Source organism: Gouania willdenowi, chromosome 20 (genome assembly GCF_900634775.1).
Source record: "Gouania willdenowi chromosome 20, fGouWil2.1, whole genome shotgun sequence".
In the NCBI taxonomy this organism is placed as follows: Eukaryota; Metazoa; Chordata; class Actinopteri; order Blenniiformes; family Gobiesocidae; genus Gouania; species Gouania willdenowi.
Window position 1 is genome coordinate 1,872,703 of NC_041063.1, and position 17,733 is coordinate 1,890,435.

The 17,733-nt window shown below is 37.4% G+C and overlaps 1 protein-coding gene across 3 annotated transcripts in view; it reads left to right on the forward strand.

Annotated features, from left to right (window-relative positions):
- LOC114453931 (partitioning defective 3 homolog) overlaps window positions 1-17,733 on the forward strand; it is a 563,018-nt gene that overhangs the window by 267,968 nt on the left and 277,317 nt on the right. For all 3 annotated transcript variants that reach the window (XM_028433953.1, XM_028433955.1, XM_028433954.1), the window contains exons 11-12: window positions 14,141-14,280; window positions 14,524-14,652. In XM_028433953.1, the coding sequence (XP_028289754.1) occupies window positions 14,141-14,280; window positions 14,524-14,652 (269 nt within the window). The remainder of the gene's footprint in view (window positions 1-14,140; window positions 14,281-14,523; window positions 14,653-17,733) is intronic.

Sequence of the window (17,733 nt, forward strand, 5' to 3'; positions counted from 1 at the left end):
ATTCCTTTTCAAGTTATCGTGTACAGACAGCGTCGCACTGCATTAGCTTAGCATGGAACAAAAGAACAGATGACATCATCAGTGTTCTAAATCTTTAACAGAAGTTCCACAGTGTGGATTGGTCATTTCAAATTGGTTTTGGAATGACCAAATTACTCCAAAATTACAGATGCACACACTTGGGGTATTTGGAAGCTGTTGACAAAGTTTCAGGTCGAACAAATACCGCGTCGGGGAGATAATCGCTCCACACACACAGACCATTCTTGCATTATAGATCGATATATTGTAAATGACAGTTTGTATGAAATGTCTATGCCAATTACAATGTCAATCTGAACTCAATTATAATTACAACAGCAACATGTTTTTTTTTTCAATTACATCAGAATTGTTATTACAGTTTTTTTGGATTGCTTAAGCATGATTTTCAAGATAGGGCCCGTGTTTTCAAAACACTACACACAATTAGCAAAACACTACAGATCATTTACATAATTAAACACTCTTGTAAAAACTATACACTTCTTTTTAAAAACCACACTTTGTTACCATATGAAACACGTTTCACATTACTGTACTCTGTTTGCACGAGTTACACTCTGCTGTGATAAACCTAAAACACTTTTAGCACTTCTACTTCCCTATGATTACAGTAGGCTACTATCAACAAAGTACAAATATTATGTAAATTCACCAAACACTACACATGGAGGTTCATAATACAGAAACAAAAAAAAAAAAAGCTACACATGGTCTCTTCGTCTAGCTGGATCTGGCCAGAGAATTTCATCTACATCGCAGGCAATGTCGTCAATAGCAAGACACCTTGGAAAGAAACGTCTTGAATGACGAATCCACCCTTGCATTGCTGCTACCTCCGTCTGGTCACAGGCCTCCTCCATGGATTGGATGAGGGGTACCTCAGCCTGGAAACGGAGGTCATATACCTTCCACCGCCATGCTGAGAAAAACTCTTCTCTAGGGTTGAGGAATGGAGAGTATGGTGGAAGAAATGTGGATGTTGCTGAAACCAGTTCTGAACCAGAGCAGAGCGATGGAAAGACACATTGTTACATTACCCCCACGTTGCCCTGGGACATTGACTATAGCCCTGTGGCCAAAGATGTTTCTGTCCCTCCTTCGTGTTCTCGTCAGGTTGAACTCAGCCTCATCTACGTACATGAACTCATGCTGGATCTCCTCTCCATCCATTTGTAGAACTCTCTGAAGAACAGTATCAGGCAAAATTGTGTAGTTCAGTGTAGATCTAATATACATATTACAGTAAAAGATTATGATACAGTATGCATGATCACACTGCTAAAGTGAATACATACCTCTGCATAATCATGCCGCAGTCGTTTCACCCTTTTGGAATTGTGCTCGAAAGACACTGGATAAATTAGCTTCATTTGAATATGGTTCGTTTTTAGGATGTGTGTCAGTGTTGATGTCCAGACCTGATGGACATTGTTGAATATGGTTATTGATAATGTTAGCTTGGAGCTGATTGAGTGTTATTGCATTGTTGGTTAAAACTATGTTTACTATCTCCCTCTCTTGCTGTTCTGTGAAAATGGGAGGCCCCTCCCCCTTGTCGTTCCCGACCCTCAATCCTATGTAGAAAAAAAAAAAAAAGAACAGTATACAATACAAGTCATTTCACAGGAAGAGGTAACAGAAGTGCTGATAGTGCATAGATTACAGTACTGTAAGCAATTACTGAAACCGTGCTGATATTTGATATGATGATATTTTTATAATACCTATTTTCCAGTCGAAATGTTCTTATCACACTTGCCACTGTAGATCGGCTTAGATTTGGCTGTACTCACAGTCCAGCCTCCCTCAGCGTCAGGCCGTGGTTGACAACGTGGTCAACCAGTGTTGCACGGATCTCATTTGTCAGATTAGGTCCTCTTTGAGAACCTTCTTGTCTTCTTCTGTTGATTCCTCTTCTTCTCCTTCTCCTTCTCTTCTTCTTCTTCTTCTTCTTCTTCTTCTTCTTCTTCTTCTTCTTCTTCTTCTTCTTCTTCTTCTTCTTCTTCTTCTTCTTCTTCTTCTTCTTCTTCTTCTTCTTCTTCTTCTTCTTCTTCTTCTTCTTCTTCTTCTTCTTCTTCTTCTTCTTCTTCCTTCCTCCTCCTCCTCCCTCCTCCTCCTCCTCCTCCTCCTCCTCCTCCTCCTCCTCCTCCTCCTCCTCCTCCTCCTCCTCCTCCTTGTCGTCGTCTTATTCTTTCTCTGACTCTTTCCATTGTGCTTGAAGACCAATGAACTCACCTGCTGCTTTTTATAGGGCTTACACACCTGATTGGTGTGTCTACAATTAAACAAACGAGTGTTTTCACACCTGATGACTGTGTTGAACCAACTGGTTGGACGGTGTGGTCATGTGACAGTCAGTGCTTTGGTATTTAAGGAAGTGACTTCGTGATAGATTTTTGTGTGTAATGTATGTTAAGTGTGTTTAGTGTTTTACAAATCACTGTGTAGAGTTTAGCAACAAGTGTGAGGTTGACAATGTGCTTATAGTTGTGTAAATATGGGCTGATGTTTTGCTTCTTGAGTGTAAGGTTTTTCTAATAGTGTACGACTTTTAATTTTAGTGTGGAAGCAATCCAATAAAACTGTAATTACAGATTACGCTATAGAAATTATAATTGACCCCAACCCTGGTTCATACTCTTGTTGTCATTAAAGTTGTCAGTAGATTTGGATGAAAACTATTGAAGATAAATGAATTGTAATTAAAAAGTTTGGCCTGATGGTGGCGCTAGAGAGCAGGTCAAGGTTTCATTATTAAGGGGTTATTAATGTATTCAACAAATAAACAAAATGCCTGACATATAAACTTGGTCAGTCATTTTCTAAAAAAAAATCATTTTCTGGAGGCAAATATGCCTGTGGTCAGATTGACCCCAATGTTAAAATGTGTTTGTAATATTTGATGTTTTCAGTTTTGTTCTGCATTTGTCATTGTGTAACATCTCTCACAAGCTGCAGAATCCTGATAAATCACAAGGTCTCTGTTATGTTTAACATTTGAATATCAATGTTGTTTGGATATCAGACAAGAAAAATACATTTGTCTTTTTAATTATATTCATGATTTGGGGCATCTTAGCGTGAGGTGGGAATATGTGACAGTCAGTTGATTTTTCCTTCAAGTTAAGGACAAATATCATTTTTTTGGCTGATTAAACTGCCACTAAAATATCTGTTTAAACCCATGTTGACAGATTCCACACTTATCTGCACAGAATTGGCAGAAATCTCAGCAATTTTAATAATACTTTACCATCAAAAGTACAGGAGTTGCTTCACAGGTCGTCACCTTCACAATAATAAAAGTCATGGACTGTACGATTTTAACATTTACCCTCACGTACACTTCCATGTAAGATGCAAACACACTTTGAATGTAATTCATTAACACAGCAAATAGGCTTGTCTTCCTGTTTTAGCCTCTGTCACTTTCTATCAGATAAAAAAGGACAAAAGGGCATTTCATCATTTGTGTGTGTTTAATTTTTACTGAGCAAACAGTAGGTCATACATCGTCTTCTTCTTTGTCTTTCACAAAGTTTTGAAACAACTTCTCATCTTTCTCCTTAGCTGTGTCTTCAAACAAAGCAATGTGTGTACTTTGATTTATTTAAGGCTCCAGCAGTGGCTGACGTATAAAACCTCAGTGATCTAAGCTTCCAGCTCAAGTGGATGTGTTTGCTGACTTGGACTGACTTTTTTTTTCCAACGCTGCGTTCACGGGGGTTCATCGTGGGGTAACTGCCAGACTTTGTCTCATTTTTGTCAGTTTTAAGAGGAATCTCCCACTGTTGGTAGTGAAACGAAGCAGCGTGAAGATGACATGCTTTAGTCCTGCATTTTCTCTCCTCACTGTTTCTCTTCTGAGTGGAAGGAGCAGATGCTCAAAGCTGGCATCAAGTCCTCGTCACAGCACTGGGGGGGATAGTGTAGCGACGGAAGGCAGCAGTACAAGCTAAATAAGACCCACTCTACTCTGGGGAAACACAGTTACAAGCTGCATTAAAATGATTGGCAAAGGTTTCAAAGTGCAGTGGAAGTTCTACATATTTGGTTTTGTAATGTCATCAAGTTCTAAGTCCTTCTGGGGAACATACAACGCCTATTTTAAATCAAATCCAAATAAAGAATCTTTTTAAATATTATGTTAACGTTTCGTTCATTCAAAAAAATTACTTTGATCTCCCGGCATGTTTTCACTGTCAACTGCCAGTCTTCTTCAGAGGCGTCTGCTGATCGCTTTGATGTTTCCTTGACTTCCACTTAATAATTCCAGCACGTTCTTTGTGTCTTCTTTTCAAAAAATATATTTAGGTTTCTTCTATTGCTTGTCAGGAAATGTACTTCCTGACATATTCCATGTCTTTGATGTTTCCTTGACTTTTGTGTAATAATTCCAACAAGTTCTTTTTGTCTTCTTTTTACTATTCAAAATATATTATTACGTGGAAGTCAGGGAAACATCAAAGCAATCAGCAGACGCCTCTGACGAAGACTGACAGTTGACAGTCGAAACATTTCAGGTAGATGAATACAAGTTTGCACCGTGCTCGCGCTTCACTATATATCGCGGCAGCCAATGAGGAGGCTCCTTTGTGGGCTCTGCTCACCCCTCCTTTCTCTAAATCCTGTGATTGGGTGACCGCCAAGACTTTGTCTTCTGGGTTTTATTAACTAAAATAATTCATTATAAGGCACAGACAGCACACAAACGTATGATTTTTTCAGACATTATTACTTTTATGATATACTATATATATATATATATATATATATATAATGAGATTTTTATTTATTTTTTTTAATTAAAGAAAATAAATCGAGCACCCCAGCTTTAACTCTATTTGACCTGAGCCGACCTGGTTATATCCTGAAATGAGAAATGTGATCTATCAGAGTTCATGCTATGATTTTGCCCTTTTCAGAACTTTTGAAGTATGCGTGCTTCTACCAGAGAGAAAGAAACGGTCTTAGATAACATTGCTGAGGATTTCATCAGACTTCTGGAATGGATGTGTCAGCCTTGGAAAGCACAAACCATTTGTAGAAACTAATTATTCTCACAGTGTTGTCAAACGGAAAATGGAAGCGAACACTCAAAGTGCCACTGAAATCCATGTTGACAGATCTGTTTGATTGCACACTTACACTACTTTTGTTGTTGACTTGCTCTGATGATTGCGGTTGAGTCGGGGCGGCTCACGCTTCCACGCAGCCAAATCAAATCTTCAATGGCCAATTATCAAGAGAGCCTAATAAAAGACAGCTGTCGTTCAGTAAATCTGATGTCTAATTAATTTATTGGATTTAGGATTTTGACAAATTTCAAGAGGAATACAATTATGTGTTAGTTCTGCTTTTACCACTAAAACAAGACCTAAATGGTTGATTCTTCAGGGCCTGATTGGAAGCTGTGACTGTAAACAGGAGTTTGATGGTTGATTCTGATCATTCGGATAAATGTTGTGTGAAAGAGATAGAATCACATGCTAACATACTACTCATACTGCTCATACTACGACTGATGTCAAAATTAGTATTTAGTGCGTTGACATTAGAAATATGAAAAGATTGAGTACACAAGAAATACCTGGATGTACATTATATGGTTAAATTTATTAAGTATGCACGGTGGGCACACTAGTCATACTGATGCATGTGAGCGGAACGTAGAATGGTCCTGGGACTGGTTTCAAGCTAAAAATAAAACATTCCCTTTTCAAAACAAAAGCATCTCTCCTTGTCTTCCAGTAGTTTTTAACCCTTTTGTAAATAGGACTCTTGTTTTGAAGTTAGCAGGAAGTTTTGTCAGTAGCACAATGGAGGGTCTCTGCTATCCGACAAAGCAGGTCAGACAGACATTAGGTATTTATATCAGAGCCCGACCTGAAACCGACAATTAACACCTATTTTTTCCTCATATAAATGAAATATTTACGTTTGCTTTAGTGGTAAACCTGCTTTTATTAATGAACTGTTAATGTCAACATCAGATCAGTGCACGGGGAAACAAACGCACGTCAAACACAGGTGTGAAGTGAATCTATTTACATAATCCACGTATGAAATATAAGGATAATCCATGTTGTTGTGCAGAAAAAGATTTGATTCATTAGTGAATGCTTGTGCTTCAGGCCTGTCTTAATTTGCTCCCTCGCTTCTCTGATCTACTCTGAGGAAAGTGCAGTGACAAGTGAAGAACACAGCACACGCTCACACAGCTGTTGCTGGACATAAATCATTATATTGATATTTAATCCTTATCACCTCTATAAGTGCTTTGCATTTTTTTTAAACGATATTGACACTGATACCGTTGCTGGTCGACCAATGAAAATCTTGGTTGATTACGACGGCATCGACCAATTAATGACTAAACGACCAAAGTTGGCAGCCCTAGAAAGTACATGTTTGAAAAAATAAGACAAAAATAAAACCAAAAAATTAAACTTAAAAAAGTTTTACTCCAAGGGCCACATTATTCATATTTTAATATTTAATAATATAGAAACAAGGGTTATGTTTTGTTTTGTTTTTGTCACTACATACACCAAGGAGGAAATATTTTCACTGGCATTTATTTATTTGTATTTTTGCATGATTTTGTCAAAAGTAAATAATGTTTTTTTTACGCCATGGAAGATTCCATTACATTTTGGAGGTTATCTGGATCAATATACTGATCATTTTGTGTAGTTTTGTAATCATCTTGTTTATTTTTGGTGTAATTCTGTGTATTTGTGTTACCATTTTGTGTCTTTCTACTGTTGTTTTTGCATATTTTTCTTACATTTTGTGCGTTTACTTTGGGTGTTTGAGGAATGGATGTGGCCCCTGGGCCCCCAGTTGCCCATGTCTGATACAAAGAGTGTGATAAACAACAGGCTGCTACACAGACCATAAACTTCTTACAAAACGTTCAACACTAAAGAACTTACTCACATGTTTGAGAGAAAAGAGAAATAACTCAATCAGAACTAAACAATGATAAGGTTTTTATTTTTGCTCTTTATCTGTTTTGTTTTATTTTTATTTTGCAGCTTTTCATCTTTCATTTTGCAGTAAGGGAACTTAATTCACGTAACCCATTTCCCACCTGTGACTTTGACCCAAAATGGTCTTTCTCATATAACTTTATTAAGATAAAAATACATATACCTCGACATATGGATTTTTGCTTTTTTTTTTTTATCTCCCAGTCCAAGTTCTGCACATCTCTGCTCAAGTAAAAGCAAAAGCAAATCACTTCAGTTTTCTAGTCACACCACGGGGAACTTTTGGACCTTTGATGAATAAAGGATGCTACCTTTGGTCATTTTCAGTTTCTGAGTGAGAACTCAACCATGAGTATCTTTGGTTAAGCTTTCAGCTTTGACTGTTGCAGGAGAGTTTGGATGATTCATCCCGCTTATCTGCTTGCAAAGTGAAAAATAGAAAGTCCAACTCTAGCATGCAGGAATCAAGTTCTACAGAAAGCAGAAGATGTTGCTCTGGTGAACACATTATATATGGCTGAAGACTTCAAATAACATGCAAAGACACTGAGAAATAATGCAGGGCATGCTTCTTCTGTTCAACAATCCCTGCTCTGTTAACACACCTCAACAATGGAGAGATCACAAAACATCCTGCTGAACTTTCCTTCTATAATCACTTTTTTTGTGTTTAGAAAAAGTCGCGTCTCAGTTTTTCTTCTTCGGGTTGCTTGTTCATTACCAGCATCACTGTCAGCAAGACGACAACCTAGCTCAGCAGTCTACGGTCCTAAAGAGACATGCAGGGGGAAAGTAGGTCACAATGAAATAAGCTGCTATTTCCACATGAATAATAATAACTAAAAACTTTCAATCAAACCGACTTCTTAACTTATCTCGCCAAGCCTGGAACAGGGTCAGGTTAGTGCAGTGGTTTTTAACCTTTTCAGCCCGACCCCCAAAATAAAGCCTCTAGAAACCGGGGACCCCCACTGTACCTGAAGGTGGTTGAACACAGACATTAGGGTGGCCCTTAAAAATATAAGTATGAAATTAAAACCTCTCACCCCCTCAATTTGTTCCACTTATGAAGAAAGAATTCCAAATTGTGTTTTGATCATATTTAAAGGTGCCCCTCAAGGTCTAAAACTTGGCACTATTGTGCATATTTCTTATTATATATTATATGCTGTACAAGCAGCTTATGAACTTCTTCTGCACTAGTCAGGATTGGGCTACTTCTAATGGAGACAGGTCCATCTATAATGGGGAGAGATTTTGGGGGTCCATCCATAAAGTCAGCAAAATGATGGTCCATTGTTCTATGAATCTGTGATAACCACATTTATTTATTCATCTGAATAATATCCACTGTTATCTGGGAAAATTATTAATATTTGCACTATCGTAAAATAGAAATCTTAAAGATGTAAACCCTTGTTTTAATCAGAAATAAAATGTTTGAAAGTGACCAAAAATGGTGGAAAAGGTGGTGAAATGGGATTTTAAAAACCACATAAATTGGTTAAAAGTTGCAAATTAGAGTGGATAAAAACAGAAAGGGTTCAAAATGTCAATATTGAAACAATAAGTTTAAACTGGCAAACAATAGGCATGACAAATCATGAATGTGGCTTCAGTTGGCAAAAATAAGCATGGATTATGGTGAAAAAAAGTTAAAAGTGACAAAATGGGTTAACGTGTGTATGGGGAAAGTGGTGGAAAGGGTTTATAAGTGCTGAAAATGTCTTGAAAGTAGAAAGAATGTGCAGAAAAAGTATTTGAGGGCGAAGTGCCAGAAATGGGAGTAATGTAGCAAAAATGCATTAAAATGAGGTAAAATAGGGAAAGAAAAAGTGACGAAAATAGATTAAAATATGGCAAGTTTGGTGTAGTTGTAGAAAAAGGGTAAAAACAAGCAAAAAGTAGCTCAAATTGTTCAAAAAATAATAATAATTCTTGAAGGCATCTGGCAACCCCCTCCCAGTGTCTCTCGACTCCAAATGGGGTCCTGACCCCAAGGTTGAGAACCCCTGAGTTAGCGCACTCTGAGATCCTAAACACTTCATTTAATACTTTTGCTGCATCAATTGTGTTGCATTTGTTAAATATTTGATCTAACTTGCTCTAGGATTTACCTTAGTCCCCATCTGACATTTGAAACCATTAATTGCTTTTATTTGACAAATGTTGGTGTGGTCAGTACGAAAGGTCACGTCTACAATCCTCTTATTGTATTTGCCTCCTTCAACTTGACCAGCAATTCATATTCATTTAACGTATCTTAAAGGTCAGCCTTAAAATCTGTAGCAAAAAGCTTCACATCGCAGTAGAAAAATGCTTTCTCAGATTCAATGCTTGGATGACATCTTCCTTTAGTTTCCATTGTAAGACGAACACAATCATTTCATAAAGATAGATTTACCCCATCACATGTTCAATACATGTTGTTTAGGAATCTGTCATATGTCGTGCTACAGGAATGGATTTTTTACTTTTACTTTACTTAAAAAACACCTAACGAAGAACCTCTAGGTCAGGGGTGTCCAACTCATTTTAGTTCAGGGGCCAATACCGACCAGTTTGACCTTAAGTGGGCCACAGATTTTAGGTGGGAAAAAGAGCAAATTCAACTTTAATGTGCCCTGGTTTGCACTTCCTCGTATAAATGATATATAAACGATAAAGTATATCAGTCCCTGCAGGACCTTCACTTAAATGTCCTTCATTTTGTCAATTTGTGGATATTTTGTGAATAATTGAAGGAAAATTCTTCTTCTTTCAACAATTCAAGATTAAAAATGGCTGCCGTCATGTAATATAGGAACTGGAAAACTGACCTCTGAAAATATTGTGGATTTTAACATTTCATGTTTTATGTTTTTTCTATCATTTTTACTTTCTCACGCAGGCCAACTTTGATGCTCTAAAGCAGTGGATCTCAAACAGTTTTGGCTCAAAAACCCATGTACCCTTTGTTCTTTGGTTATTTAGTTTCAAAACTAAATTGAAAAAACGGGTTGGTTTTTTGGTTTTATGAATTTAAAACCAGAAACAAAAAAACAGAAAAACGGAAAAACCAAAAAACCAAACAAGCAGCGTTTTTTTTCTGTTTAAAAATAAAATTTTGTTTTGTTTGTGGGATATTTGGACAGGGAAACTAGGACTAGAGCTTCATGTTTTAATCTCACCACACACAGAGGACACACAGACAGACTTTTATTCTGCTGTGTTTGATAAAAAAATCATCTTTTATCATGTTTTCCACCTCACACCGATGACAGAGGTGTAATTTGTGGGTCGATAACGTTTTGTTAAAGAGTTATTGATGCTGAAAGTCTGAATCTGTGAATATCTGCCATCTTTACAGTGTTACGGTCCAAATAGTATCCAGATAATCTGGTGCCTGGGTGGACTTTTGCTCCAGGACATAAAAAGAAGCAACACATAAGTCACATTACTGGTGAATTGAAACGTTATTAATACATAAATAAATCAAAACCAAAAAATGGATGTTATGTAAAACATGCACATGATATGTGGAACCAGAGGTGGTGTAATGATTCTACTGGTCCTCCTTGTTTTTTGTGATCAACTTCCATGTGTGTTGACGACTGCTGTTAGTCGTATTTATAACGTGCAAAATAAACATTTTTACTGCCCTCAAAAAAGCTGTGATTGTTTTTGCAAAAGTGTCAAATGGTAAAAGTTCTAAAATCTATTGTTCCTCACACCAGCCTCACAGTTAATAGTCAGTCACCAGTTTATTTAGATACTATTTGGTAACACTGTGAAACAAAACATTAACGTGAACAGCTTTTTACGAGCTAAAACATCCACACACGTGAGCAGGACCAGAAAACTGCTGAAATAAATCCTAAACATTGTGTGAGGAGACCTGGTCCAGGACCTGGGGAGGAAAACCAGGTGTAGTGACTTCATGTCTTGCTCTAATTTCCCCATTAACTCATTCAGTGCCAGCCATTTTCATATTTTCTACCCCCCTCAGTGCCAGCTGTTTTTGAACATTTTGACTGATTTTAAAGACCTATAGAATTTTTTCTACTATGACTATCTGAAATCTGAATTTGAAAAAAAAAGAATTTGTTTCTGGCTCGTTTCGTTCATTTGTAATCAGCCGTTCAATAGAGCAAGTTTTACACAAATCTTCAGTTTCAGAGCAAAAAGCTGAGAAAAAAGCCTTTTTCTAAAAAAAATTCCTGTCAGTGACTTTAAAGCTTTTTTTTGCTTTAATTTGGAGTTGAATGGATTTCTTACTGTATTTTGGCGTTCCTCCAACTTTCTCTCCCGTCAGTCTGCACACACGTAACTGCGTTCCTCATTTTTTTTTATTGTTTTATCTCACCATCACCACACTATCCATGAGTTCCACACATGCTCTGGTTGAGAGTGTGCTGCTGTGCGCTGCTGGGAACGTCAACTCTGTATGTAGCGCCATTTTCTGTCTCTTAAACTCCTTTCCTCCTCTCCCTCTGAGCTCTGCAGAGCATGGATGATCTCTGATCCAAAGGTGCGCTGCTACCTCCTACATGTCACCTATTATTTTGCTATCTGGCTCACAGGCTGGGGGTATTTTGTACCCCCCCCCCCAACACGCATTGATGACCCATTTAGCCTGGTTAGTTGATGGTTTTATCTCACCATCTCAACATTATCAATAATCCACTCAGGTCCACACATGTTCTGTGTTAGTGTGTGGAGCTGTGAGCTGCTGGATGCGTCACAATATCACTCTATAGCACCATAATCTCACTTGTTCCTGCGTCTTTCCTCCTTTGCTGGGTAGCATCAGTGGCTAATCTCTCATCTAAAGGTGCACTGCTGCCATCTTCAGGGTACAGTTGGTCACTACAACACCCCACAGCTTAGATATTGATGAGGGACCTCCGCCAGGGTGTTTTCTAGTAATCCCCGTGAAAAAACGCAAATGACGAGTTATTTCGTCAATGGCACTGAGCGTTTGGATTTGAAATGACGAGTTATCTCGTCAATGGCACTGAGTGAGTTAATATCACACAAACAGTTTAAAAAATAAAATAAAATAAATAGTAAAACAAAATAACCACACTGTTTATTTGTTATTTTGATTTGGTTTTAAAACGGAATAACCAAAGAATGAAGGGTACACGGATTCTCAAGTACCCCCTTTCTCCTATTTCTGAATCGAAGTACCCTCTTTTTCCGACTACAATTTGCAGAGAATACTATGAAAAAACAACTATAAATCATTATGATGGAATGAATGAGCGATGAAACACATTTTAAAGAATCTGATTTTTCAAATAAGTGGAATGAAACAGTATTTAATGCTTACTAAATAGAATTATTGCTATATTTCCAGCCCCTTTCCAGTTCACCCCTTGTATTTTCAGTTCATATTCTAATCGAGATCATTTCCATCATCATTATTAATATGATTATCATTTTTACCTAAAAATAAACAAGATAAACCCCCATATTTTTTATGCTTTTATTTGTTAATTTTCCACTCTCCAGCTCAAGTACCCTCTGTAATGCCATTGCGTACCCCTTAAGGTACACATACACTCATTTGAGAAACAGTGCTCTAAAGGGCCGGATTTGACCCCCGGGTCTTGAGTTTGACACGTGCTCTAAGAAATACTCTATTTGTGTTGTTTCTTTGTTTTTTGCAAGCTAGACTCAAAAAACCAAATTTCAGACACATCGTGATGGCAAACTACTTTAAAAAGCTAAACATGGCAGAATAAAAGTTTGAACCAATCATGGGAAAATTCCTGCTTTATGATTCCAAGCCACGTGAGCCCAAGTTACAGAAAAATGAAAAGCAAGGCTTAGTTGAGATTTTCATTAGCTAATTTAAGACACCACTGAACTGTTGTGAATGCTGCTTTTTTGGGAACACTTTATAAATGAGTCATGAAGTGTTATGTCGGACAGAATAGAAAGAAGGAAATAATGTAATAAAGGAGCAAAACAGAAACGATTTTATAAGTAAATGTAAGCTACATCTGTTGCCACAGTTGCTGGAATTTAAATGCTATCCTCCAATCCCGCACCACATTAAAATATACAGCAACAAAGCATGAAAGCATGCACCAGCAGGCACAGTATGCCAAAGGTAGAATGCAGTTGTGAAGATGAGACAGTAATGTGTCATTCTTTGGTTCACCTTAGCAGTAAGACACATTTAGACAAACTATCAACCCAGTTATATGTTCACTATTATGTGCCTATACCCAATACACAGGTGTGTAACTACTGCACGTAGTGTTTTACTCAAGACCACACTATTCAAGGCCAAGACATGCCTGAGGCCAGACAGACCAAGACAAGATCAAGACTTTTTGGGGACTAGAACAAGACAACACCAACACCATTATAACCTATTAGAAAAACCATGACAAGGTTGAGCAGTTAAAGGGCATTATCTCTATATTTTAAGTTTTCTTTCTTTTCTGAAACTCTTTCAAAGCACAACATGAAAACATCTCAAATCTTCTAAAATCTCAAAACCAAAGTTAGTCTCAAGTACTCTGATTGCAATTATGGTAAAGTTTAAAGCTTTTGTTAAAGAAGAAACTCCACTAATAGTGCAGTCAAGTTACATAAATGTACATTAAATATGTTCAATTGCTTTAAGTTTTTTTTTTACCTGGTGGTGAATGGTAGGTTCATTGTCAAGCAAGTGGCCTTTTAACCAAAGGGTCATTACTGTGGGCCCTTGTGCAAAGCTATAAACCTTAACTTCTCTCCAAGTGCTTCACTGTTGCTGCCCACTATTCTTTGGGGTAGTGAAATAATTCTGTGTATGTACTTGTGTATATGACACGACAGTCATCCTTTCTTCCCATTGTCAATAGTTAGTCCAATAAAGGCACCATAACTAAATATTGCTTCTTTGATGTGCCCTGGGATTTGCACCAACGCAGAGAAAATACTGTCCATCTCATTCCAACTGGCCCAACAACCATTAACAAGTACATTTAAGCATTCACATGAAGCATGGGTAATGTGTTTTGCCCCTGGACACAATATTGGAATCTATACATTTCTCTAGACATGATATAACATGTTATTCATTCTTTTTTTTGTAATTATCTTATTACAATTACGTCCAGGTCCGGAGGGTCTCGGATTCAGCATCACATCCAGGGACGTCCCCATCGGCGGCAGCGCTCCCATTTACGTTAAAAACATCCTTCCACGTGGAGCTGCCATCCAAGATGGCCGACTGAAAGCTGGAGATCGCCTCCTAGGGGTGAGACTGGCACTTTAAGACAAATCTTCTCTTTCATTTTTTTGCTAATTCAGCGTTGGCTAAACGTCAGTCAGACCCAAATAATAATCAAGGTTTATTTCAAACACGAATAAAGTTTGGTTTAAAGTCATTGTTGTGGAGCTGATTTGATCAAACTGTGTGTGTGTGTGTGTGTGTCTGTGTGTGTGTGTGTGTGTGTGTGTGTGTGTGTGTGTGTGTGTGTGTGTGTGTGTGTGTGTGCAGGTTAGCGGAGTGGATCTAACTGGTAAGAGCCAGGAGGAAGTAGTTTCCCTTCTGAGAGCCACGCCCATGGACGGGGCTGTGAATCTGCAGGTGATTCGTCAAGAGGACTCCCTGCTCCCTCGAGAAGTGGTCAGTACACAAGGAGCTCTCATGCTGTGTTCACGCGGACACAAAATCTCGCCTAACGCCCCTAGTGGGACGCTTGTGCTGACTGAATCACACACCGAGTGTCTTCTACCCTCAGTGACAAGCGTCCAAACAAGATGGGAAGAGAGCATGTTGAGCGCGTTTTGGGAAGGGGCTTCTCTGTTACCGGTGAAAAGTTTAAATAACTTACCTGAGACACCGACCTCCTCACTACTCCTCCTCCAAGCAAGGTCCTTTCTATTTCTGTCTCGATAGTAATAGCTTGGAACAACTTAAGAACTACTATTCAGATACAATCAGAGAAACTGCATAGGAATATAATTTTAAAGCATAAATAAAGGAGAACCAGAGGCTCAGGCAGTAGCAAATATACATTTTCTTCTCTAAAGGAAATTTTAATTAAGATTTGAAGGTGGGTTTGAAAAATTTTGTTTTGTATTGTTTCTTAAAATAAATGGTCAAGTTAAAGTTTTTTTTTTTTTTTTGTTTTTTTTGTGATACAAATGAGATGATCTGACACCAATCGTTAACAACAATTAGAATTAAAATTAAAAAAATATATATATATATACATACCCCTATATTTCATCAACCTATTAAAGCAAGAATTAAGTATATGAATAAATACATAAATAAACAAACAAAAAAAGCCATTTGTTGTCTAAGTCATTGTGGTTAAGTCTTTTACTTTAAGTCATTAATGCCTCAATTACAGTACCATGCAAAATAAATAAATAATATATATTAAAGATTAAATCGACGCTTTCGCCTTTAATTGGCCATGTAATGTTATTACATTAATGGAATTGTCCTCTGCATTTAACCCATCCCTGAGGAGCAGTGGGCAGCCATTTTGCTGTGCCTGGGGAGCAGTTGGGGGTTAAGGGACTTGCTCAACATCCCACAGTGATGGCTCAGGTGAGGCTTGAACCGGCAACCCTCCGATTACAAGCCCAGCTTCCTTAACCACTAGGCCACCACTATATATATATATATATATATATATATATATATATATATATATATATATATATATATATATATATATATATATATATATTTAACCAAATAGTATCATTTCATAATGATCATGTGCCTTACATTCCAAACCTGTCTGCTACACTGTCCAGTTGACCTCTAATGCACATTGTTTTTATTTATAACATTTCATTAAACAAACTAATAGCGACTCAATCAACTTTTCTTTCAGGACTTATTGATCAAATTACCTCCAAGTAGTTTATTTTCCTAACAATAGATGTGAGTGTTAGCATTGGATAAGTGATTGTTTTCATTCTTTATGGAATGGTTTTACGTGGTGTTCCCGACCAGGAGACACAAAAACAAACACACAGTTGGAAGCTCTTGTCAGACACTTGGTGTATGTCGGGGTGACTTTTTCTGTCTGCAGCAGATGGTGAGGCCACTGCCCTCATCCTACTGCTCCCTGTGTCTCTGACAGCAGGCTGGCATACCAGGGCTCCGTAAACTTCACCTCAGTAATTACGTAACGCTCAGTCTGCGTTTGAGCTGCTGACCCCACCAGAGGAGCTGAACAACCTGTAGAACAATGAAACAATAGCTGTGGATTGTTTTCATTTTTTGACATGGAGTTAAAACCTCTGTTCATCATAACATGTCGGGCTTAGTCTGAAACTGTTCTATTGGTTCTATTGATTGGATTTATTTCGACAGTTGAACTCAAACCTGTTGTTTACAGGTTAAATCCAGTTTGTACTTGTACCAGAATAATGTAACAGATTAATTCACACGTGGATCATTGTGTAAAAAATTATCAAACATTTCAGATGTAGATATTACCCATCCTTCAAATTCCCAAATTCAAGGCAAGGCAAATGTATTTGTATAGTACATTTCATACACAAGGCAACTCAATGTGCTTTACATGATCAGAAAGTGCAACAGAAAACATTCAACAGCTTAAAATCTACATCATTTAAAATAATCAGTAAAATCATTTAAAATCATCAACAAACACATTACATCAACACCATTACCAAAAATATCCCTCCAAATTCAATGAAACGCTACAGTACTGCAGGGACTGGTTATTTTTCTGTGCAGTCATTTTAATCACAATATAATCATACATGTCAAAACAACGATCCAGTGTTCTAACTTCTTAAAAACAATACCTCAAAATTGCTCTAAATTACACTAAAAAAGATCCAGCACTGATATCTGTCATTTCTTTTTGCTTGAACTTAGTAGTGCCTTACTTCTTTCTGCCTTTAATCTACGGTCAGTTTGGATCTTACTAAGATCCAAACTGCTAAGTATTTGGCCCAAAACTAAAATGAGTTTGACATTATTGTTGTAGAGGCATTTTAAAAAAGTCCATCATGAAACACTGAATATATCGTTCATCCCTACTAGATACAGAGATGGGACAATATACGATACTGGGCTCACAATACCGATATGGAACAATATCTTGGAAAGTAAAAAAGACCCCCCAAAAAAATGCAGTTTGAAAAATAACCATGATTTTTTTTTTCTTTTTTCTATTATTTATTTTGTATTAATTCTGGGCACGCTTACATATTCTCATGACAGGGGCATGACGTTTTCAACTCAAGTAAATAAAATAAACAAACCAATAAATGAGAACAAGAAATGTCACACTCCGTATACACTACAAATGATGAGCGTTCCCACTGAAGTATACTTCCAAGTTTCCCAAGATGCATTTGGAACCGACAAGGACAAAAACCTGAATCACACTGAGGCTAAATATCTGTTTATTCTCCACCTTTAAAAGTTCTGAAAACATTTTAAGTAAAAAAGTGACCAAGTAGAATATCAACATGTGCTCATTTAATCCATAAAACTCTCACATACACATTTAATGCAGACATTTCAGAGATTTAGGTATTTCTTGTATACTGAATCTTTTCATACTATCTAATGTGAACACACTACATAATACATCATTTTGACGTCAGACTTAGCATGAGTAGTACGTTAGTAGGACATTTCCAACACAGACTTGGTCTCCTGCAGTTGAAAAGACATGCTTGCTCTGGACAGATGTAGCAGAGA